The sequence below is a fragment of the Hemiscyllium ocellatum genome, chromosome 4 (assembly GCF_020745735.1).
Source record: "Hemiscyllium ocellatum isolate sHemOce1 chromosome 4, sHemOce1.pat.X.cur, whole genome shotgun sequence".
Classification (NCBI taxonomy): domain Eukaryota; kingdom Metazoa; phylum Chordata; class Chondrichthyes; order Orectolobiformes; family Hemiscylliidae; genus Hemiscyllium; species Hemiscyllium ocellatum.
Window position 1 is genome coordinate 64,481,203 of NC_083404.1, and position 26,311 is coordinate 64,507,513.

At 41.5% G+C, this 26,311-nt stretch overlaps 1 protein-coding gene across 1 annotated transcript in view; it reads right to left on the reverse strand.

The window, feature by feature from the left end:
• neto1l (neuropilin (NRP) and tolloid (TLL)-like 1, like) overlaps positions 1 to 26,311 on the reverse strand; it is a 195,058-nt gene that overhangs the window by 13,584 nt on the left and 155,163 nt on the right. Inside the window, exon 8 of the mRNA XM_060824299.1 lies at positions 14,242 to 14,355. Within this exon, the coding sequence (XP_060680282.1) occupies positions 14,242 to 14,355 (114 nt within the window). The remainder of the gene's footprint in view (positions 1 to 14,241; positions 14,356 to 26,311) is intronic.

The following is a 26,311-nucleotide window of genomic DNA, read 5'->3' on the forward strand; positions in this document are numbered from 1 at the left end:
TTCTGCAAAGACCATTCCATCCGTGACAGGTCCATGCCCCCCTAGAACCTACCCTCCCTTCCTGGAACCTTCCCCTGCCACCGCAGGAATTGCAAAACCTGTGCCCACACCTCCTCCCTCACTTCCATCCAAGGCCCTAAAGGAGCCTTCCACATCCATCAAAGTTTTACCTGCACATCCACCAATATCATTTATTGTATCCATTGCTCCCGATGCTGTCTCCTCTACATTGGGGAGACTGGATGCCTCCAAGTAGAGCGCTTTAGGGAACATCTTCAGGACACCCACACCATTCAACCACACCGCCCTGTGGCCCAATGTTTCAACTCCCCCTCCCATTCTGCTGAGGACATGGAGGTCCTGGGCCTCCTTCACTGCCGCTCCCTCACCACCAGACGCCTGGAGGAAGAATGCCTCATCTTCCGCTTCGGAACACCTCAACCCCAGGGCATCAATGTGGACTTCAACAGTTTCCTCATTTCCCCTTCCCCCACCTCACCCTATTTCCAAACTTCCAGATCAGCGCTGTTTCCTTGACTTGTCCTACCTGCCTATCTTCTTTTCCACCTATCCACTCCACCCTCCCCCGCCCCCGACCTAGCACCTTCATCCCCTCCCCCACTCACCTATGTACTCTATGCTACTTCCTCCCCACCCTCCTCTAGATCTCTCCACGCTTCAGGCTCTCTGCCTTTATTCCTGATAAAGGGCTTTTGCCCGAAACGTCAATTTTACTTTTCCTTGGATGCTGCCTGAACTGCTGTGCGCTTCCAGCACCACTAATCCAGAATCTGGTTTCCAGCATCTGCAGTCATTGTTTTTATCTTTGCGTATAACTTGTCTATTTATCCAACTGTGAAAAGCCATTTACCATTTGTTTAAAATCCCCAAAAAGGTAAACCTCCCCATTGGGCTGATGCTCCCATTCTGCAAACTGGATTGGTTTGGTGATTCGTTTGCTTTCCAGTCTTCTGATTTCTGCCTATACTTTTGCCCATAAGTAAATGGCATTCAACAGGGCTTGCAGAACCAAGAAATAGCTTCCTGGTCAATATGTATGGTGGCCTTGACTCCTTTAATAGTCCCTAGACATTCCTGAAAAGCATTTGTGTATTTAACTAGGACTTTACTCAGTCAGCCATTTTCCAATTGAAAAATATTGAGCCAATCAAGGTGAATCTTTCTCAACCAACTCCACCACATCAGAATTGAGCCTGAGCCGTTTATTACAATCAGTGGGAACTGAAACAGTTACTTCTCGTAAGGAAGTGGAAGTGATGCTGTACCATTAATCTTTAAAGGTTCCTCGGTTTAAGTTTTCAGTCTAGCCATGGTCTTGCACAGATTTAAGACTGGAGCTCAGAGTAAATTTTGTTGACGACTGGTTCCGTGATCGTTAAAACAGCTGTGCTAGTACTGACTTCCATTAGAACTGGGTGACCATTTAACCAAAAGTTTATTCTGACTGGTTCTGATTTGGATGTTGCTCAGCAATTTAACTGTTCCAAATCAGATGTAGGTGGACTTTCAAGGGTGTACACTCTCCTGTTTACTAGCCTATGAGTTCTCTTACTCCATTTAGGTCAAGTGGGACTCTTGTATTGTCTCAAGTCCGCATACCAGCAGCCACTACAATGGCTGATTGAAATCCAGTTAGGCTTCAGCTAGTAGGTGCTTTTGCATGGTTTCATCAATAATCCCAAATACCAAATGGTCTCTCTGTGTCTCATTAAGGGTTAATCCAAAGTCACAAGCCTCTGTCAGTCTTCTTAACTGAGTCAAACATCCTGATACAGATTCTTTGGTATTGCTGAGTAAAATCAATAGCATCTCAGAATTAGAGGAGGCTTGTGATTATAACATTCCTTAAGCAAACCCATCAACTCTTGAAAAGTTTTAATATATGGTGCCTCAGGGAAAAAAGGCTCCTAATAACTGAAAAAGCCACAGGTCCAAAAGCTGTCAGGAGAATTACTCACTGCTTTTCATCTGCCCCAATGTCATTTACCCTGGGTCCTATCTTTGCCATCAGGATCAAACAAGTCAATCTTCCCAAATAGGAGGAGAAAGTGAGGACTGCAGATTCCTAACAGTGATTCCTGAAGAAGGGTCACGCCAGAAACGTCGATTCTCCTGCTCCTTGGATGCTGCCTGACCGTCTGCGCTTATCCAGCATCACATTTTCAGCTCGAAGCTTCCCAAAATGCCAGAAATACTTACCCCAACTCTAGGACAACCCAGTGTGAGTGAATTTCTTCAGGAGCATGCTTTTCTTTCGTCGTCACTAAAAGAACTCCACACAAAAGCCAGTATCCCACCATAGTCACTCTTTACTTATACACAGAGAGTCCTTGACACTGATCCAGCTCCCTCAGAAACAGCTGTCAGAGGGAACATTCTTGTCCTTATCTGTCAGCTAGGGATCCCTGATTGGACCAGGTTAACAGCCCCAGTCAGGGAACTCAAATTCTATGTTATCTACCTGGCTGATCTCATGACAATCACTGCATGATTAGTTGGACTTCTTCTTGCACTATGATCAAAATACTTTGTCTAGTTTTTTTTAAAGCAAGAGCTTGTAAAATCATAATAAGGGCAACTTCTGATCGGGGCTTACCACTGTTGATAGTGGTGCTGATGAGATTTAATTAAGGAGCAATGACATGAAAAAGGATTGCAAAGGACTTAAAAATTCTGTATGGTGAATTCAATGTCAAAATAGAAAAGCAAAAAGAGGGCAAATGAGACTGGATAAAATAAGGTAAGAAAATTACATTTAAAACTTGAAGTTTTTAGAATCTCCAGTAATAATTAATTGTCTTAATATATGGGATTCCATATTTTATTCGTACACTTTCAAGGTCATATTAGTTAATACACAGTCATTTACAATCATGATGCCACTTTCATTCTTAATTACTACATACAACTTTGTGATTAGTTTATGGACAGTTAATATGTATAACTACTGCAAGTACACGACACTCATGGGCAGGTTAATGACTGTAAGGTTCTCTTGATGAAGGCATTCACGGAACAGCAGAATTTATCAAGCTGTCTGTAGCTATTTCTAACTCACAGGCCCCTTCTCCTTTGTTGCAAATTGAGGCTGAACTTTACATTAATAACAGGATGAGTCCTTTAAACATCATTACTTTTCAATACATTCAAGCCCAATGTCTGACAAGGAACTCGTGGATGAATCAAGTGACTGAAGTGGCCACAAGGCCAAAAGCACTGTGTTCTCATTCTTTACAGGACCAGTTTGCTGAATTGTCAAGATGTCTCGCACAAGGCTCAGAATATACCAAGAGTGCAAATCAGATTCACATTCTGCCTGAGGTCAATTTGGGACCCACCATTCTCCCTGGCAACTAAGAATGTCGGGCATGAGCAGGTGACCACTAACACAAAATACTGCCAAGAGAACTGCTCAGGATGAAGTGTCCACAAACAAGGCAGATGAACTCAGGGCATAGTTAGGAACATGGGACTGATATATCATAGCAATTACGGAGACATGGCTCAGGGATGGATAGGACTGGTAGCTTGATATTCCAGAATACAAATGCTACAGGAAGGATAAAAAGGGAGGCAAGAGAGTAAAGGGAGTGACATTTTTGATAAGGGATAGCATTACAACTGTACTAATGGAGGATATTCCTGGAAATACATCTATGTAAGTTATTTGGGTGCAACTGAGAAATAAGAAACAGATGAAAGCCTTATTGGGATTGTATTATAGATCCACTAATAGTCAGAGGGAAATTGAGACACAAATTTGTAAGGAGATCTCAGTTATCTGTAAAAATAATAGGGTGAGTACAGTATGTGATTTTAACTTTCCAAATATAGACTGTCATAGTGTTAAGGGTTTAGATGGAAAGGAATTTGTTAAGTATGTACAAGAACATGTTCTGATTCAGTATGTGGATGTTCCTACGAGAGAAAGTGCAAACCTTGACATACTCTTGGGAAATAAGGTAGGGTAGGTGACTGAGGTGTCAGTGGGGGAGCACTTTGGGGCCAGCGAACATAATTCTATTAGTTTTAAAATAGTGATGGAAAAGGATAGACCAGCTCTAAAAGTTGAAGTCTTAAATTGGAGAAAGGCCAATTTTGACGGCATTATGCAGGAACTTTCTAAAGCTGACTGGGGGCAGATGTTCACAGGTAAAGGGAAGGCGGGAAAATGGGAAGTCTTCAGAAATGAGATAACAAGAATCCAGAGAAAGTATATTCCTGTTAGGGTGAAAGGAAAGGCTGGTAGGTATTGGGATTATGGGATGACTAAGGAAATTGAGAGTTTGGTTAAGAAAAAGAAGGAAGCATATGTCAAATATAGCCAGGAGTCAATCCTTAGAAGAGTATAAAGGCAGGAGAAGTATACTTAAAAGGAAAATCAGGAGGGCAAAAAGGGGACATGAGATAGCTTTGGTGGGCGGCACGGTGGCACAGTGGTTAGCACTGTTGCCTCACAACGCCTGAGACCCTGGTTCAATTCCCGACTCAGGCGACTGACTGTGTGGAGTTTGCACGTTCTCCCCGTGTCTGCGTGGGTTTCCTCCGGGTGCTCCGGTTTCCTCCCACAGTCCAAAGATGTGCGGGTCAGGTGAATTGGCCATGCTAAATTGCCCGAAATGTTAGGTAAGGGGTAATATGTAGGGGTATGGGTGGGTTGCGCTTCGGCGGGTCGGTGTGGACTTGTTGGGCTGAAGGGCCTGTTTCCACACTGTAAATCTAATCTAATCTAATCAAATAGAGTTAAGAAGAATCCAAGGGTTTTTACAAATAGATTAAGGACAAAAGGGTAACTAGGGAGAGAATAGGGTCCCTCAAAGATCAGCTAGGCGGCCTTTGTGTGGTGCCGCACAAAATGGGGGAGATACTTAAAAAGCATTTTGCATCAGTATTTACTGTGGAAAAGGACATGGAAGATACAGAATGTAGGAAAAGAGATGGTGTCATCTTGAAAAATGCCCATTTTACAGAGGAGGAAGTGCTGGATATCTAGAAATGCATAAAAGTGGATAAATCCCCTGGACCAGATCAAGTGTACCCTAGAACTTTGTGGGAAGCTAGAGAAGTGATTGCTGGGCCTCTTGCTGAGCTATTTGTTACATTGATAGTCACAGGTGAGGTGCTGGAAGACTGGAGGTTGGCTAACGATGTGCTATTGTTTATGAAAGGTGGTAAGGACAAGCCAGGAACTTTAGACCAATGAGCCTGACATCAGTGTGAGCAAGTTGTTGGAGGGAATCCTGAGGGCCAAGGATGTAAAGGTATTTTGAAAGGCAAAGACTGATTAGGGATAGTCAATATGGCTTTGTGCATGGGAAATCATGTCTCACCAACTTGATTGAGTTTTTTGAAGAAATAACAAAGAGGATTGATGAGAGCAGAGTGGTAGATGTGATCTATATGGACTTCAGTAAGGCATTCGATAAGGTTCCCCATGGAAGATTGATTAGCAAGGTTAGATCTCATGGAATACAGGGAGAACAAGCCATTTGGATACAGAACTGGCTCAAAGGTAGAAGACAGAGGGTGATGGTAGAAGGTTGCTTTTTAGACTGGAGGCCTGTGGCCAGTGGAGTGCTACAAGGATTGGTATTGGACCCACTATCTTTTGCCATTTATCTAAATGATAACGGTGTGAGCATAAGAGGTAGAGTTAGTAAGTTTGAAGATGAGACCAAAATTGGAAGTGTAGTGGGCAGTGAAGAAGATTACCTCAGATTACAATGGGTTCTTGATCAGACGGGCTGAGAAGTAGCAGATGGAGTTTAGTTTAGATAATTGCGAGGTGCTGCATTCTGGGAAAGCAAATCATAGCAGGATTTATACACTTAATGGTAAGGTCCTAGGGAGGGTTGCTGTACAAAGAGACCTTGCAGTGCAGGTTGATACCCCCTTGAAAGTGGAGTCGCAGGTAGATAAGATAGTGAAGAAGGCGTTTGGTATGCTTTATTTTACTGGTCAGAGTATTGAGTAAAGGAGTTGGGACATCATGTTGTGGCTGTACAGGACATTGGTTGGAATATTGTGTGCAATTCTGGCCTCCTTCCTATCGGAAAGATGTTGTGAAACTTGAAAGGATTCAGAAAAGATTTACAAGGATGTTGCCAGGGTCGGAGGATTTGCGCTATAGACTGGGGCTGTTTTCCCTGGAGTGTCGGCAGCTGAGGTTAACCTTACAGAAGTTTACAAAATCATGAGGGGCATAGATACGACAAATTGACAAAGTCTTTTCCTTGGGATGGAGGAGTCCAAAACAGAGGGCAAAGGTTTTGGGTGAGAGGGGAAAGATATAAAATAGACCTAAGGGGCAACTTTTTCACGCAGAGGGTGATGCATGTATGGAATGAGCTACCAGAGAAAATGGTGGAGGCTAGTACAATTGCAACATTTACAAGATATTTGGATGGGTATATGAATAGGAAGGGTTTGGAGGAATATGTATGGGTGCTGGCAGATGGGACTACATTGGGTTGGGATATCTGGTCAACATGGACAGGTTGGACCGAAGGGTCTGTTTCTGTGATGGACATCTCTATGACCTGACTTTAGGCACAGCGCGACAACTGCATCAAAGCTCATTCATGCATTCTTGCTCTTCTGAAAAAAAAGACAGATTATGTTGTGGGTTCTTCAAGAGTGTGATACTTCAGTAAAAGGATTGTAAAAGATTTTCATGATATAGTTTGCACACATAAAACATGTAAGAAAACAGGATGCAAAGAACAGAAGCAAATGTCGCTATAATGTAAAAGCAGCCCCTTAATCAGCCACTTAAGTCATTTAACTGGCCTTTGAGTCTGACTTAAAACAGATGTTCATGGGTTAATCTCTAAACTTGGCTTGCTGAAGTGAGAAACCTGCAGTTGGACAAGTAGAACAATTCAAGCTGGTGTCAAGTTGTGCTGGAATCTTATGAAATTCAGTTTCCAAGTAAGTTAAGGTAGTGGGAATAGTCTGTCACCCCAGAATGACAAAACATTTAAAAATCAGTCGTTTTTGGAAATGAATGTACTGGTCATACTGGACTTCCATTTTGAAGTCAGTATTGTGAATAATAATGTGTATTGTTTTTCTTCACGAGGCTTGAAATTGAAATCAGATTTGCATAGTGTGATCATAATCCCAAAAGAAAGTTTGTGACCAAAAACAGTGATATGAAAACATCCAATAAATGAAAATAAAAGCTGCCCAGGATGCCAATAAATATGATATTAGGTAGATATACCTGAATCTGCACGAACCTAATTAATCTTCCTTTGTTACACCAGAACTGCTGTTTTTTGGCCTTCAAGGGTTCCTTATTACTTTGTCCTCCCTTCCTCCACAATATATAATGAACAATCTTATCCAATCAGTCTGAGCTCAGTTGATGCTTTACAACAGACTTGAACCCCCTGCAGGCAATATCCATGTATATGAACTGAGTTAACAAAGTTATAGCTCATGCACATGTGATGTCATGGTACTGGCCCTACTTCTAAACCAGAGGGCATGGATTCTGGTCCCACCTGACCCAGACATGTGAAATCTCACCTCTGAGCAGCTTATTAGAAAATACCTATTCTAGTTCCATGTATAAATTAGAAGTGACTTGTTGTTTATAACAAAGATAGTAGGAGATATTATATCAACTTGTGAGGAACCATTTAGTCTAGTGCTCATAAATTGTATAAACCCATTATAGATAATAAAAAGTCTAATGTATCTTTAAAATTATAGACATGACAAACTAATTTCCAGATGCTTTTCCTTTAAGGACAATTACTAACGCTCCTAGCTACCTTGTGTGGTCCAGTGCCTCTTGTTTTCAGATGTTTGTCTTGCAAACGCAAAAACATTAATACTTCATCTCCTGCTTGAAAAGTTCTGGTTGTTGTAAGTTTGTCAAACTATTCTTACAAATTTACTTGTGAAGATTTAAATGTTCTAGTTTGCGTGTTCCTGTAAACCCCTAAAAAAAAAACAGACCCGTAATCTAACATTGAGAATTTGTCTTTTTCCCATAAAAAATCTTCTCCTTATGATTTTTAATGAACACATCATTTAATGACCATAGACCAAATTTAAATGGACACTGTTCAATTTGGGGAATGTTTGGTCAAATGAAAATCATTCAGATCCTGCTTATTGATTTAATCTTTCAATAGAAAATATTATGCACATAGGTCAAAAAGATAACTTGATAGCAAATACATTGTCCAGACTGTGAAACTGATTGATTGATTGAATTAGTTAAGCATTTCAGGAAAGAGAAATTGTTCAACTAATTAGGAGATGAATTAGAATGGATGGTTGTAAGATTTTTGTTTCTTTTTTTACATGCTGAATACCTTTTAATGAAACACATTTGAAAACAGGAAATGACAAGACAGTACTTAGATATATAGAACGAAGAGAACTGAGAATGTTGTGAGAGGTTGGTCCCTCAAGTGGAAGAGCCTTGTAAGAGTGAGTGGAGTAATAGTGTTAAATGTTCATGCTTAAATATTGATGGATAAAAGAAATAGCATGACATAGCTTGGGGGAGATGTAGAGTGGACAGAATTATATATTTAATCTAAAGTTCATATACGAAAGGACCTAGATGATATTAACATCAGATCACATGGAACTGGAGACTTGGTCTGTTTCGCTCCAAGGAGTGGCCCCCTCTTACCATCCTTTTGCAAAACATTGATCAGTAAATCTTTTGCTATTCACTCATAAGTTTAGATCTACACATCCAAATATCTCGTTCAAGTGGTGATCCTGTGCACTGTATCATTGGGTCATCTATTACCATCCCTTTCTGCATCTCTTTCCGGGAATGTTTGTTTACATGTGATTGAGGCTTTTACAATCCATAAGCTTATCATGGAGATTACATTGGCATGATAGCCTTCATAAAAGCTGGCTTCAGTGAGGACACTTTACCCCCAAATGCAGCCTCTGTACTTGGCTTTATCTTCCATCACTTTCATAGAATCATAAAATTCCCACAGTGTGGAAACAAGCCATTTGGCCCAACAGATCCACACTGACCCTCTGGACAGTAGCCCACCCAGACCCATTCCCATACCCTACTACACCACATTTGCCTCTAACTAATGCACCTAACCCACACATCCCTGAACACTATGGGTAAGTTAGCATGGTCAATTCATCTAATCTGCACATCTTTGGATTGTGGGAGGAAATTGGAGCACCCAGAGGAAACTCACGTAGACACAGGGAGAATGTGCAAACTCCACAAAGACAGTTGTCCGAGGCTGGAATCAAACCTGGATCCCTGGCGCTGTGAGACAGCTTTGCTAACCACTGAGCTTCCGTGCCATCCTGAGCCACCAGGTTGGGCTTACTCACCCAAACTGTCATGATGGCTGGTTTTACCAAAGATATATCTTACTGCTGCTGACATTTTCCTCTCAATCATCTATCTCAGTTTGTTCCATCTCTCATGTCTCTCCCCATACTTGTAACCTAAACACCATAATAACTGCACATCAAGACATCTTCACTGCTTTTCACCCTTAGCCTCATCCATGAGCAACTTCATATTCTCAGTGATTTCAACATGCATCTCATCATGTTCTTTTGTCTTTGTGTTCATTACCTGCGGATCCTCCCTAAATCTCACCCTCAGTATACACATTCCTGAATGTATATTCATGAAGCATGTTTTGAGCTGGTTATCTCATGTGACCTTGCTGCTCCCATGTCAATACAGAGGCGGAATCTCTGATAAGTTCTCATATCATGGTGCATCCACCTTATTTGGCCTTCATTCTGGACATTCCTGGGGGAAAAAACTCTATCCCAATTTATTTATAACCACAATTCTGCCTTTGAATGCCTTTCCATTCATCACAATGTTTCTACAGCTACCAGCCATCACCACCTCTTTAACCCCATTAGTTCTTATTAAAACTACTATTCTTTCTCACTCTGGTTGCTTTCCTTATACAAGGGCTGCAGACTTGATCATTTGTGCCAGACAATTAACTTACCCATTCATTGCCAAATGCAGCAGAATCACATAATATCGTAATATAATATTTGCCTGTGAAAGCTTTTCACTATCTCAGGGATTATTCTGAAATATGATAATAATCTGTGGCTGCTTTTCTCTGAAGCATATGGTCTCCTTAAGTCCTTCTGTCCCCTTTCCTACACACTCACCTCCACTTATCTGTCAGGCACCATTAGACGGTGATCAAATCTATTCCTAACCTTTACTGAGTATTTGTTACTGAGATGAACTGTTGAGCATCTATCACAAATATCACTGACTTCTGCTACAGGTAATCGGTCTAGAATTATAGCAATTACAGAAACATGGCTCAGGGATGGGCAGGATTGGCAGCTTAATGTTCCAGGATACAAATGCTACAGGCAGGATAGAAAGGGAGGCAAGAGAGAAGGGGGAGTGGCATTTTTGATAAGGGATAGCATTACAGCTGTGCTGAGGGAGGATATTCACAGAAATACATCCAGGGAAGTTATTTGGGTGGAACTGAGAAATAAAAAAGGGTTGATCACCTTATTGGGATTGTATTATCGACCCCCGAATAGTCAGAGGGAAATTGAGAAACAAACTTGTAAGGAGATCTCAGCTATTTGTAAGAATAATTGGGTAGTTATAGTAGGGGATTTTAACTTTCCAAACATCGACTGGGACTGCCATAGTGTTAAAAGGTTTAGATGGAGAGGAATTTCTTAACTGTGTAGAAGACAATTTTCTGATTCAGTGTGTGGATGTATCTACCAGAGAAGGTGCAAAACTTGACCTACTCTTGGGAAATAAGGCAGGGCAGGTGACTGAGGTATCGGGGGGAGCACTTTTGGGCCAGCGACCAGAATTCTAATCGTTTTAAAATCGTGATGAAAAAGGATAGACCAGATCTAAAAGTTGAAATTCTAAATTGGAGAAAGGCTAATTTTTGATGGTATCAGGCAAGAAAGTTTGAAAGCTTATTGGAGGCAGATGTTCGCAGGTAAAGGGATGGTTGGAAAATGGGAAGCCTTCAGAAATGAGATAACAAGAATCCAGAGAAAGTATATTCCTGTCAGGGTGAAAGGGAAGGCTGGTAAGTATAGGGAATGCTGGATGACTAAAGAAATTGAGGTGAAAATGTGTTGCTGGAAAAGCGCAGCAGGTCAGGCAGCATCCAAGGAGCAGGAGAATCGATTGTTCGGGTATGAGCCCTTCTTCAGGAATGAGGAAAGTGTGTCCAACAGGCATGAAATTGAGGGTTTGGTTAAGAAAAAGAAGGAAGCATATGTCAGGTAGAGACAGGATACATCGAGTGAATCCTTAGAAGAGTATAAAGAAAGTAGGAGTATACTTAAGAGGGAAATCAGGAGGGCATAACAGGGACATGAAATAGCTTTTGCAAATAGAATTAAGGAGAAGCCAAAGGGTTTTTACAAATTTATTAAGGACGAAAGGGTAACTCGGGAGAGAACAGGGCCCCTCAACGATCAGCAAGACGGCCTTTGTGTGGAGCCACAGAAAATGGGGCGATACTACATGAATATTTTGCATCAGTATTTACTGTGGAAAAGGATATGGATGATATAGACTGTAGGGAAATAGATGGTGACATCTTGCAAAATGTCCAGATTACAGAGGAGGAAGTGCTGGTTGTCTTGAAACAGTTGAAGGTGGATAAATCCCCAGGACCTGATCAGGTGTACCCAAGAACTCCGTGAGAAGCCAGAGAAGTGATTGCTGGGCCTCTTGCTGAGATATTTGTATCATCGATAGTCACAGGTGAGATTACGGAAGACTGGAGGTTGGCAAACGTGGTGTCACTGTTTAAGAAGGGCGGTAAAGACAAGCAAGGGAACTATAGACTGGTGAGCCTGACATCAGTGGTGGGCAGGTTGTTGGAGGGAATCCTGAGGGACAGGATGCACAAGTATTTGATTAGATTACTTACAGTGTGGAAACAGGCCCTTCGGCCCAACAAGTCCACACCGACCCGCCGAAGCGCAACCCACCCATACCCCTACCCCTACATATACCCCTTACCTAACACTATAGGCAATTTAGCATGGCCAATTCACCTGACCCGCACATCTTTGGACCGTGGGAGGAAACCGGAGCACCCGGAGGAAACCCACGCAGACACGGGGAGAACGTGCAGACTCCACACAGTCAGTCGCCTGAGGTGGGAATTGAACCCAGGTCCCTGGCGCTGTGAGGCAGCAGTGCTAACCACTGTGCCACCGTGCCGCCCAAAGGCCTTTGGAAAGGCAAGGACTGATTCGGGATAGGAGAAAGTGAGGTCTGCAGATGCTGGAGATCAGAGCTGAAAATATGTTGCTGGAAAAGCGCAGATCAGGCAGCATCCAAGGCACAGGAAATTTGACGTTTCGGGCATAAGCCCTTCTTCAGGAATGAGGAAAGTGTGTCCAGCAGCCTAAGATAACAGGTAGGGAGGAGGGACTTGGGGGAGGGGCGATGGAGATGTGATAGGTGGAAAAAGGTCAAGGTGAGGGTGATAGGCTGGAGTGGGGTGGGGGCGGAGAGGTCAGGAAGGAGATTGCAGGTTTGGAAGGCTGTGCTGAGTTCGAGGGATTCCACTGAGACAAGTTGGGGGTAGGGATAGCTGGTCGGATTGGATGGGTTGGACTGAAGGGTCTCGTTTCCATTCTGTGCATCTCTATGACTCTAAGAGACTATGTTAGAAACTGCGTAACCTGATGATTCCATGAGACTTAGGTGGAGAAAGGGCATGTTTAGATCTCAAATAGAACATACCAGTTATCCCAAGTCTCTTCATAGTCTTTGTTGCAGTGTCTAACTTGAATGTGACTTGAACCAGATTGCTATCATGCAATACATTACAACTTATTTGAGATAAAAGCTTCTTCTTGTTAACACTTGCTGGTGGTTTTTCAACTCTGGCCTCTTGACCATCTCTGGTTTTAAATTCTTCACCACTGGTGCTTCAGCTGTAATACCAAGCTCTTTGACCAAGGTTTTGGTTCCCTAGTCCAATACCTTGAGGTCTTAATAAGACTCCTGTGAAGGGCATTACAGCACTGCACTTCACAAAAATCAACCTAATTTGTTACTGTTTAAAATAAGAATTTGAGCTACCACATCCATCAACAATAGACATCAACATCTTCAGAGTCAAAAAGTGTGGCTGTAACCATGGGAACCTCCTAAGTTTTCTGCTTTTATTTACTGTGGTATTCATATAATTTTGCTCTTGTATCAGAGCTATTATAGTTTCTTGCTTGATTCTTAGAACAAGCTTTCATGTATGACAGGCGTAAGATAGACAGGGGATAAAGTTACATTACCCTTCCCACTCTGCATCATCACCGCACACTTCTGAACTTGCCCAACCCAAACCTGCAGAATTGTGTAGCAAAGAGGGAAGAGCAGCAACTTTGAGACAGATGGAAAAAAAGGAATTTCTTGAGCAATGGTCAGTTCTCAGCATGTGAAGTCCTTCCACAATCTCTATTAGATTCTGACCCATGTTGATTTCAGATGGGGTTAAGTAAGATGATTCCTATGCTCAAAAATCAATTAATTTTTCCAAAGTTTGGAATTCCAGAGAATGTTGCCATTCCCTGCATCAATCTTCACATAATCTGAACGGAACATGTTTCTGAACTGCTTTGTGCAACCCAAATATTATTTTTCAGAGGACTCTCAGTGTTACAAAATCCAACACCTATTCTCTTTCAAGTTAAACTGCATTTACTATTTGCCTTTAAACCTATCTTTTTTAACCTTGACAATGTTGTGTTTATGCACAAGAAGTAAATACAAATTTAGATCTAGAACTCGTACCATGTACTCAGTCAGAACGTCTAAGCAACAACGAGTTTATTTGATAGATCTAGAGATGCAGTGTGTTCTTTATATAAAGGATGTACCAAACTCAGACCTTTTTAACGTGATTCTGCAACTTGTCAGCTGATCAGCAGTTCTCTGATCAATAACTGGGAAATTACTCCATCTCAAATATTTTCAGAATTCAATGGCAAGACAAACAGTTCACTCCTTGAAAAAGCACAACACAAGCCAAAACACATCTTATGTAGCCCAAAGTGCATGACTTGGATCAGTAAGCTTAACAAAAGCTTTTGTTTGACATTCCTTGGAAGTATATATCCTGCTTGAAGATGTAGAAAGTTCAAAAGAAAAATGTAAAAAGATCCATATATTTTAGTTGGACAATTTCTTCATAAAGGACAGGGGGAAAAAGTGATTACCTTTACAGTGATTCTCATCCCAAGGATATACGCAGTTTTGAACACCATTGCAGACCAATGTGTTGTTGATGCACATGTTGCTGTGACAAAAGAATGCGCTACCATCACAGGGGGCTACAAAAGAAACAAGAATAAACACAAAATCAGCTCCAATGCATCTACATGTACTGTGTTGTTCAAGTATATGCTAAGCAGCAGACATTTTCAGTCAACAACATCATTCACCACCCTCCCTTCTTTGAATGTAAACTGAAATTGACTTACTGCCATGCACTTATTCAGGTCCCAAACGTGGTGAATGTTTATAGATATTTTCGAATTCATGGGATGAGAATATTACTGACTAGGCAGCATTTATTGCTCATCCCTAATTGCTTAAAAGGCAGTTAAGAGTCAACCACATTGTTGTGGATCTGGAGTCCCACAGAAGCCTGACCAGATAACAATGGCAGTGTCTTTCCCTGAAGGATGTTAGTAAACGAGATGGGTTTTTCTGACAATGGTCAATGAATTCATGGTCATCATTAGACTCCTAATTCCAGATGTTTGATTGAATACAAATTCCACCATTTGCCTTGGCATAATTTGAAACAGGTCCCCACACATTATCTGGGTCTCTGGGTTGACAATCCAGCGATACTATGACTAAGCCATAACCTCCCCTTGTAGGGACATTGCCACTGCACCTCAAAAGCCCTCTGGTGAGTGATATGGTGAGTTTCCATGAATATTAATGTAATTTTGCAACACTGTCTTAAAACCTTCAAAATGAAAACTTTTTCAAAGCTCAGAAGACCAGTTACAGAATAGTAGGAGAAAGTAAGGACTGCAAGTGCTGGAGATCAGAGTCAGAAAGTGTGGCGCTGGAAAAACACAAGCAGTCAAGCATTATCCGTGGAGCAGGAGAATCAACGTTTTGAACATAAGCCCTTCATCAAGAATGTGGGGCAGGGTGGCGAGGAGGCTGAGAGACAAATGTGAGGGTTGTGGGACTGGGGGAAGATAGTTGGGGATGTGATAGGTAAATGAAGGTCGGTGATGATGGTGAGAGGTCAGAATGGACGGTGTAGCAGATAGGTGGGAAGGAAGGTGGACAGGTAGGACAGTTCACGAGGGTGATGCCAAGTTGGAGGGTTGGATCTGTGATAAAGTGAGGGAAGGGGAGATGAGGAAATAGATGAAATTGACATTGATACCATGTGGTTAGAGGGTCCCATGGCGGAAGATGAGGTATTCTTCCTCCAGGTGCTGGGTGGCTAGAATTTGGTTGTGGAGGAGGCCCAGGACTTGCATGTCCTTGGCGGAGTGGGAGGAGGAGTTGAAGTGTTTGCCACAGGGCAGGGTTGATTGGGGCCCGTGTCCTGGAGATATTCTCTGAAATGTTCTGCAAGTTGGCGCCCTCTCTCCCCAAAGTCGAGGAGACCACATCAAGAGCAACAGACACAGTAGATAAGGCATTTGGATGTGCAGGAAAATCTCTGCTGGATGTGAAAGGATCCTTTGGGACCTTGGACAGAGGTGAGAGATTAGGTGTGGGCAAAGGTTTTACACCTCTTGCAGTGGCAAGGGAAGGTGCCAGGAGTGGAGGGTGGGTTAGTGGGGGGCATGTGCCTAACGAGGGAATCGCAGAGGGAATAGTCTCTGCAGAACACAGATAGAGGTGGGGAGGATAATATATCTCTGATGGTCGAGTCTGACCTTAGGTGGATGAAATAATGAGTATGTCCGGAGGCTGGTGAGGTGAAAGGTGAGGACCTGGGGTGGTGGGGTGGTTCTGTTCTTGTTGCGATTGGAGGGGTGGGATTCAAAGGAGGAAATGCAGGAAATGGAGGAGATGAGTTGGAGGGCATTGTTGACCATGTGTGAGGGTAGTTGCAGTCCTTGAAGTAGGAGTCCATCAGGGATGTTCTGGACTGGAATTGGTCCTCCTGAAACAAATATAGCTGAAGTTGAGGAATTGGGAGTAAGGGATAGCATTTTTACGAGGCAGGGGGGCATAGGTAGGTGGGAGGAAGTGTATTCCAGGTATCTGTGGGAGTCGGTGGGGTTTGAAGTAGATGTCTATGTTGAGCTGGTTGCCAGAAATGGAGATGGAAAGGCCCAGGAAGGGAAGGGAGGTGTCTGACATGGACCAGGTGAACTTGAGGTCAGGGTGGAAGTTTTTCGCAAAGTTAATGAACTGTTCAGCCTCCTCGTGAATGCATTAGATGGCGCCGATACAGTCATCAATGTAGTAGAGGAAAAGATGGAGAATGGTGCAGGTATAGCTGCAGAAGATGGACAGTTCCATGTACCTGACAAAGAGGCAGGCATAGCTTGGGTCCATGCAGGTGTCCATGGCTATCCCTTTGGTCTGAAGGAAGTGGGAGGATTCGAAGGAGAAATTGTTGAGGGCGTGGACCAGTTCACCCAATCAAATGAACGTGTCAGTGGAAAGGTACTGGTTGGGTCAGTGGGAGAGGGCTTGGAGGCCTTCGTCATAGCAGATGGATGTGTACAAGGACTTTCTTTGAGAATATTTTTTTTAAATATGTCCCAAAACTATTTTATAATGGAAACTCAAAATGAAAGATTGTGTTAAAAATCCAATATACCGTGAGATTTCCTTTTAGGGAACTTAATCATGTAACTTGTGTGTTACAAATATAAAACAGTGAGCATAGGAAGCTGAGGGGTGACCTCATAGAAGTTTATAAAATCACAAAGGACATGGGTATGGTGAATAGCCAAGGTCTTTACCCCACAGTAGGAGAGTCCAAAATTAGACGCATAAGTTTAAGGTAATGGGGATGATTTAAGGGTCCTGAGGGACAACATTTTCACACAGGAGGTGATGCAAATGTGGAACAAACTGCCAGAGGAAGTAGTGGAAATGGGTACAATTACAAACAGTTACAAGACATTTGGACAGTTACATGCATCTACACCTTTTCTATCCATGTAAGATAAATGCATGCAAATGGGACTATCAGTTTAGGAAACCTGGTCAGCATGGATGAATTGGGCAAAGGGCCTATTTCTGTTCTGTATGCCTCTATGACTCTATAAATCGTGCGGCACAGCATCTAAATGCTTTTTGTCAAACACTCCAGATGGACGTCTAAAGATTTTGAAATTATTCAAAGGGACTCTCACAGTTGTTCTCGTAACATTACTCTCTCATTTTCAAAGGCAGACAGCTCTTTCGCCTCCCTTCTTGCTCTGAGATCTGGCCTTATACACATTATGTAATGTGTTTTATGTGAATTATTTTACAATGTCCTCATAAGTTTAAATAAATGTAAGTTTTATTTTGTCCTGTGACTATTTTCCACTCCTATTGTGATAACTGTCTTAGGCTGAATCGGTGCAGTGGTCTATTTTCTGCCAGTGGTATAAACACACATCTTGGATTCTGTATTCTTGCAGAGTCATAATGGTTGTGATAAATAGATGCTACATTGTCTCCGTCCCTCAGTCCAAGATAATATTCTCACTCTCAAACTTGTAGTAAAATATATAACCATTAGATGGTGATATAGTCACACAACTGTCAAGCAAACTGATGAAGCTCAATTTTCAACTATAAATAAAGGCCCTTGCTTGCCTTTGTAAACTTACACATACATTGCCTACATATGGAAATGAAGGAAAATTGACATGGTTGGAACACTGTTAAAAAAACAAGCTTTCATGCATTCCCACAGCCTAATGCAGGTGACCAGCACAGCATTGTTTCCTGCATTCAATGATGGACGTGCTGCTAACAAGCTCATTTCAGTTCTCCGTAATCTCACCTTTCATTTGACAAACTGGGAAACATCAGAATATATCATCACTGCAGTCTCAAAAACAATTAAACAGCCAACATCAATCATACCAGCCACTGCAAGACAGATAATGACTTTTGCTAATCAATATTCAAGGTTAAATTTACTCTGCTATGGATTATTCTTTTTATGTCTAGCTACGGTTAAGTCCAAAGGTTATGCAAAGTGTTATGTGATGGGTCATATCTCCAAAGTACTGTGACCATTTTTAAGTTGGAATTCCAAGTGCATATTTTAAAAGAAGGCTGATAATGTGAAAAATGGCGACTGCTGTAAAGTAAATGGCTGTCTGGAGGAAGAGGAAGTAAACAGACTGAACTGTAATCTCTTTTGACTAGAAAAACAATGAGGAGCTGACAACCCACTACTCCATAGCAAACTCTCTCTATGATTATATCCCAAACTGCAGAAACATATTGTTTCTCTCTTTGAAGAGTGTACAAGGACAGGAGTTTTAAAAAAAGATAGTTTCAATTTGACTACAGTGGAGCTGAATCCAGCATCCTGGGTTTGAACCTAAGCATGTTATGAGGTTTAGAGTCGAGAAACTATCCCCTGCTTATTCCTGTGTTACAGGTAAAGACTGTCTCTCTCTCTCTGTCACTCAGATAATTTTAAGCCATTTTGAAAAGTCATCAGAACAAAGGAGCTTCAATCAGCTTACAGATTCATAAATCTTGAAAATTGATTGCTAAACTATCAACATCAATGTTTCCAAGTAACCTCCATTTAACAGCTGCAACTTCAACTATCCGTTGTTGGTTAGTAATCCAGTGACCTTTCAACATAGATTTTATTTTTCTTTTGTCTTTTTGGACTTAACTCTTAGTTCTAATCTGTGTGTGCTTGTGTTGTGTTTCCATATATTTCCTCAGATTTAGTAATTAATAAACTCACTCCTGTTAACTCAAGCAAGCCTGATTAAAGTGGGTCCTTTTTAAACTTAAATTCATCTGTGCCTGGGAGAAAGGCATCCACAAATTAATCTTGTTGCAACCAGCCTAGGGGATGGGTGAATATAAAAGGGCAGCCAGATTATCTCTCCTCACCCAGGGTCTGGTCATAACAATAGAAATCAAATACCATACACTCACTTCAGCCACATTTTAGAAAAGATATTTAAAAATTCATTAATGGGATGTGGGCAACACAGGTTAGACCAACAGTTATTTCCCATCCCTATTTTCCCACAGGGCATTTAAAATGAATCACACTGCTGGGGTGAAGTTTCACATATATGCCAAGTAAAGATGGCAGATTTCTTTCCCGAAAGGGATGGATTTTTAGAACAATTGAAATGGTCATCATTAGGCCAGCTCTCTATTCCATATTCTTTTCGTTAACTGGATTCAACCCCATGTAGCCAAAACGCTGGCCTAGACCTCTGGATTATTACCTCAGAGAAACTACCACGAGCCCAACATTTCCCTTTTGGGGAAAGTCTTCTCGATCAGGTTGGAAGCATTTGATTCTGACCCTAATCAGTCAAGGAACTATGTACTTATTATAACATTGACAAGAGGGGCAGTAATACCAGCAGGAGGAACAATGACACCACCAAAGATGCAAGCAATGGGTACATCAGTAAGAGTGTTAACATAAGACCACATAAAATAGGAACAGGAATTGGTCGTTTGCCCCTTTAATCTCCTCCATCGTTCAATAGGATCATGGCTGATCTGACACTCATCATGTCCATTTTCCTAGGCATTCTTCACATCCTTTGATTGCCCTACTGATCAGGAATTTATCTCAGCTTAAAAATACAAGGACCCAGCCCCAGCTCTTAACATGAGAGCAACTCCTTTCTCCTTAACCTCATATTCCCTCCACAGCATTCAGAAGGAATAACCACAGAGCACTGGTTCGAAGGAACCATAACCCCCAGTATAAGTTGTACAGACAGAGGATTAGCGACAGAGGAAGAGAAAGGAGCTGGTATGGAGGATCTGCAGCCACTTATTTAGCTCCTAAGAAACCCATGATGGATTCATCAAGGCAAGGAACAGACAAATTGAGTACATTAAATCAAAAGATACAACAAATAAATCCCCCATCCCCACCCCTTCCCAGCAAAACACAAGTCATTCACAGTCAGAAACATCTATAAAACTCATCTACATTTGATCATGTGTGTCTCTTTGTTTAAAGATCTGTATGGAGAGCATCCAGCTCTGATTGACTGTGTTCAGGCCCCTGGACTGATAGCGAAGGCTGCTCTTGAATTATTTACCCACTGAGTGCAAGCTATCACTCTTGACTTGACTGAGATCTGCTCACAGCTAACAAAAAACACAATACAGAACAGGAGCAGGCCCTTTGGCACTACAAGACTGTGTGGACATATTGTGTGTGTAGTTTTGTCCAAACTAAAACCTTTTTGCCTCTACACAGCCCTTGAAACATTGATTTTCCTGTTCCTCAGATGTTGCCTGATCTGCTGTTCCTTTCCAGCACCACTCAAATCTTGACTCTGATCTCCAGCATCTGCAATACCCACTTTCACCTAATGCTCCTCTATTCCTTATCTATTCATATATCTGTCAAAATGCCTCTTAAATGTTGGTTTTGTATTCACCTCCATCATCCCTGTCTGGCAATGTCTTCCAGGCATTTACCATGCTCTGGGTTAAACAAAACGCCTCTCACATCTCCTTTAAACTTATCCTCTTTTACCTTAAATCTATGTTCACTAGTAGTTGACATTTTTACTCTGGCAAAAATGTTCATTCTATCCATGCATCTCATAATTTTGTAAACTTCTACCAGGGTGCATCTCATCCCGCAACGTTCAAGCGAAAACAAACTGAGTTTGTCCAATCTCTTCTCACAGCTAATACCCTCCAAACTAGGCAACATCTTGTGAACTGTTTTTGTACCATCTCCAAAGCTTTCACATCCTTCTGGTAAAGATTAAATTAGATTTAGGTTTTATTGTCACGGGTACTCATGTGTGGGGTACTGTGAGATGTCTATAATGTTGCCACACATGGAGCCATCTTAGGTACAAAATACCTAGGTACAAAATTTTAGTTACAGAAATAGAAAAATAAAGAAATAAGTTTTTTTAAAAAATCAGCTCTACAGTCTTCTTAGTATGAAAGTGAAAAATATAGAAATAACATTGAAAAAATCAAATATTATTTTCTGTTCTTAAGCCATGGGCCTGCAGATGCTCCAAGCTGGGTTTTTCCCAAGAGGGCTTGTTCTCCCCTGTGCTGGGCATACTTTCACTCGTGCTGGGTTAAGAGGTGCCTGTTTTCACCAGATGCCTTCACTGCCGACTGCCATTGTCAGCTTTAATCAGGTCTTGCTGCTGCTCGTAAGACCCCGGTGCCAGCTTTTGCTGCTGGCCACTGCTACCACCATCAGGTTCTGTGCTGGGTCCATCAGCTACCATGCTCCATTGTCATGTCAGCTGTCCTTAAAGAGTCCAGGTCCAGCACTACTCCAGACACTGATGAAGCCACGATGCTGCTGACCATCAAATTCCCCAAGCCTCCGCCATTGCTACCTTCATGACCAAGCTGCAAAAACCAAAGAACCAGAAGAAAGGAGGAGAATAGCGAGAAAAGAAGAAAAAAAAGCACTCAGAGTGGATGAGTGTTTGTAGGAGCCCTATTGTGCCACCATCTTGAATGAAGGATTGAGGTGATGGTAGTGTGGCAACCAGAACTGTACACAATATTCCAAATGTGGGCTAATTAAAGTTCAGTACAAATGCAACATGACTTGCCAACTTTTATAGTCTGTGCCCTGAAAGATGAAGGTAAGTATGCTTTCTGCCTTCTTGACCACTTTATCCACATCTGTTTCCACTTTCAGGGAACTGTGGACCTGTATGCTGAGATCCCTCTGTATGTTGATGATGTGAATAATTTTTCACTTATTGCATACTTCCCTCCTGCATTAGATCTCCCAAAAGGCATCACCTCACATCTGTCTGGATTAAACTTCATCTGCTCTTTAACCATCCACGGTCTCCAGTCTATCTAAATCCTTCTATCTGTTCTGCAATTGTCCTCACTAACTGCAGCTCCTCCAACCTTTGTGTTGTCTGCAAACTTATTAATCAATTCACCTACATCCTCCTCCAAATCATTTATATACAGAAACAATAGGGATCCCAGCACTGATCCCTTTAGAACACCACTAGTCACAGATCTCCAATCAGAAAAACACACTTCCACCGATAATCTCTGTCTTCTATGACTAAACCCATTCTATATCCATCTTATAAGCTCACCATGGATCCCAAATGACTTCACCTCTTGTATCTATCTGTCATGAAAGACATTGGCAAAAGCCTTGCTAAAATCCATATATACAACATCCACCACCATGCCTTGATCAACTATCTTTGTCAGTTCCTCAAAAACCTCAATTAAGTTTGTGACACACGACCTTCCTCACATATAGCCATGCTGCCTTTTGCTAATAAGTCCATATTTACCAAATGTGAGTAAATCCTATCCCTAAGAATGTTCTCCAATAATTTCCTTACCATTGACATAAAGGCTCACCGGTCTATAATTTCCCAGATTACTTTTATTGCCCTTTTTACACGAAGGAACAATGTAGGCTATTCCCCAGGCCTCTAGGTCCTCTCCTGTGACTAATGAGGATAAAAAGATTTTGTAAAAAGCCCCAGCAATTTCCTGACCTGCCTCCCTCAGCATGCTGGGATGGATCCCAACAAATCCCAGAGGCATAATGTATTTCAAATTACTTAATGACTTCCTATATTATCATATCCCTCCCAAGATACGCCATCCACCATGTCCTTCTCCTTTACAAACAATGATGCAAAGTATTCATTAAGGACATCACCCACTTCAACCGGCTCTACACACAAATTCCCTCCACTGTCCTTGAGTGGACTTACCCTTTCCCTAGCTACCCTCTTCTTCTTCTTATGTATGCATAAAATGCCTTGAGATTTTCTTCAATCCTATTTGCCAAATAATTTGCATATCCACTTTTAGCCCTCCAAGGTCCTATCTTTGTATTCATCGAGGGCTTTGTCTCTCTTCAGTATTTTAAGCCTTATGTATGCTTCCTTTTTCTTTGTGACTAAGCTGTCAGTTTCTGATGTTATCCAAGGTTCCTGAATATTGTCACCTTTACCCTCCATTTTTAACAGAAACATGCTAGGTCTAAACTCTAATTAACTGATTTTTTAAAAGATTCCCACATACCAAACGTAGGTTTACCCTGAAACAGCTGTCCCAATCTACATTCGCCAGCTCCTGCCTACTATTGTCATAGTTAACCATCCCCTAATTTAGTACTTTCACCTGAGGACTACTTTTGTCCTTATCCATAAGTATTTTAAAACTTACAGAATTATGGTCACTGTTCCTGAAGCTCCCACACTGAACTTTGATCACCTGACCAGGCTCATTCCCTCATAACAGGTCTAGAGCGCCCGTTCCTTAGTTGGACTAATTGTATATTGTTTTTTAAAAATCATCCTGGACACATCTTACAATTTCCCCTCTCAGCCAAGCCCCTGGCACTAACGGAGTCCGAGTGAATGTAGGGAATTTAAAATCACCCACATCAAATTCTGTTATTGTTACATTTTTCAATAATCTGTCCACATATCTGTTCCTCTATCACCCGCCTGTAGTAAAATCCATTTAAAGTGATTGTACTCTTCCTAATCCTGAGCGAGATGAGCCCTCTAAGATATTCTCTCCCACTTCTTTGATGTCATTCTCTATCTCGCATGAAGCATCTAAATCCTGGAACGTTGAGCTCCATCTTGTCCTTCTCTCCATTGTGACAAGGTTCCCTCCTTCATATCTATGCTAAAGATAAGACATTGGGAATGTAAGCCTTGTATTTCTGACTAAGGAAACAAAGTGCAAAAAGACAATGCTAGGCAGGGATATTATGCATAACCAGGTAACCTGTGAGTCAGTAAGTGCTATGACAGCAAGTGAAGTGTTTGGAGACAAAGCCTAATCTAGTTCATGAGCAATGTGTATCATGCCCTTCTGACAACATTACAATGGGAGTTGTTGGTACAGCTCCTGGTGCAGCACTGAAGTGCAGAAGCATCCTGTCAGTGGATTAGACATGTGCCATGAAAGGCTCTTAGAGGCTGGCACATATCAGGTGACAATTTGAATGTGGATTCATGTAACCAATGCTCATGATAACATCTATGCCAATCAGACCTGACTTGGCAAACAATAAGTACTTTCCTCTCCCACGGTATAAATACAAGCTTTCCACTTCAATGCTATTCTTCTGAATTGTCCTGATGTGTGTAAGGCAAAGCTTAGTCAGTGTCTTTTTTCAGGAGTACTCAAGTTCTGTACTATCAAATGAGTACCTTCTATTTAATAATGAAATCATTTCATTCGCTGATTTTAATATCTTAGGAGCCAGAGTTACAAGTTAGCAAGCCAAAATCAAATATATAATTTCCATTCTAATGAATGGGTTAACACCCATTTTATACTGTAATATGTCCTTTGCTGTTCTGAGCAAAAACCTATGCAACCACCATCCATGATATTCTCAATCCTCTTGACATAGCCTGAGAAATTATTCTTAACATGTTTTCCAATTTTATGTTGTTTGTTTCCAATATCCTTCTGGCACCTAAAGCTTTCACACTGTTGCAGATCTAGGGTAAGAATGCTTTGACAGCATCCTTGTTATTCATTGCAATAACCAAATTGAAAAATTGCAAGACAAGTGCAGTTACACAACCAATGTTTAAATATCAGCCTCCAGACTGGCAGCACAGCCAAAGGGATCACTGTTTCTGGTTTCAATAGTGACATGTGATCAGGAATGGATCGAAGATGTCCTTCAATATCCAAGCATTGTGTATAGGTACAGATGAGAATGTCTGTTTCCTCAATTTTACACAGAATTAAACCTCCTGGGTAAATACTGTAAATTACATGAAAATTACCACATTCTTTTCCTTTACATGTTCTGATAATTTTCTTAATTCTCCATTGACAGGAGATATTATCAACACAATAGTGGCCATCATTGAGCTGAACATAACATGAGGTTTGTGAAACAAATTTAGAAACATGTTTTGTGAAAATAGTGTAACCCACAATCATTCTTGATGTCAGACACCATCTTACTGACATTCTCATAAAGCAACATTTATTACACACGTGTACCTTACCCTTGAGTTCACCTTTAAGGGCTTCAGTGTTGTGTGTATAAATGTTACAAATCCACCTGCAGTGGGTCTGCAAGCTGCAAGCATAGTAATCAGTTGGCTTGCTGTAATGTTTGCTTCATAACTTAAAATAAATCCTCAGCATCATGAACATAATAAAACAGTAAGAGAAGTTGGCCCTTGAGCCTGCTCTGACCTTAATAGGATCCTGGTTGACCTGTTTGTTTTTCAAATTCTAATTCCCATTCTACCCTGATATCTTGTGATTTCCTTGCCCAGCAAGGATCCAATCTGGGGCTTAAAAATATTCTTCTGTTTTCTGCATTCCAAAGTTGCACTACCTATAGAGTTATAGCACTGCACAACATAGAAAAAGAACCTTTGGTCCAACTTATCCATGCTGACCAGATATTCTAAATTATTCTAGTCCCATTTGCCAGCACTTGGTCCATATCCCTCTAAACCCTTCCTATTCATACACCCATGCAGATGCCTTTTAAATGTTGTAATTGTACCAGCCTCCACCACTTCCTCTGGCAGCTCATTCCATACACACACCACCCTGTTTGTGAAAATGTTGCCCCTTAGGTCCATTTTAAATCTTTTCCCTCTCATTTCGAACCCTTTGCCCTCTAATTTTGGACTTGCCCACCCAAGGGGAAAAGACCTTGGCTATTTACCCTATCCATGCCCTCTCATGATTGTATAAACCTCTATAAGGTCACCCGGCAGCTTCCAATGTTCCAGGACTAAACAGCTCCAGAATATTCAAGATCTCCCTATAGCTCAAACCCTCCAACCCTGGCAACATCCTTATCAATCTTTTTTGAATGCTTTCAAGTTCCACAACATCCTTCCTGAAGCAGGGAGACCAGAATTGAACGCAGGATTCCAAAAGTGGCCTAACCAACATCCTGTAGAGCCACAACATGAGCTCCCAACTCCTATATTCAATGCACTGACCAATAAAGAGAAGTCTTCTCATCTGCCCTGAAAATGAGACCCCTACTTTTAAAATATTGTCCCCTAGTTCTAGACTGACCACAAGAGGAGGCATCTTTTCTAGGTCCATCCTATCAAGATTAGTTAGGATCTCATATAA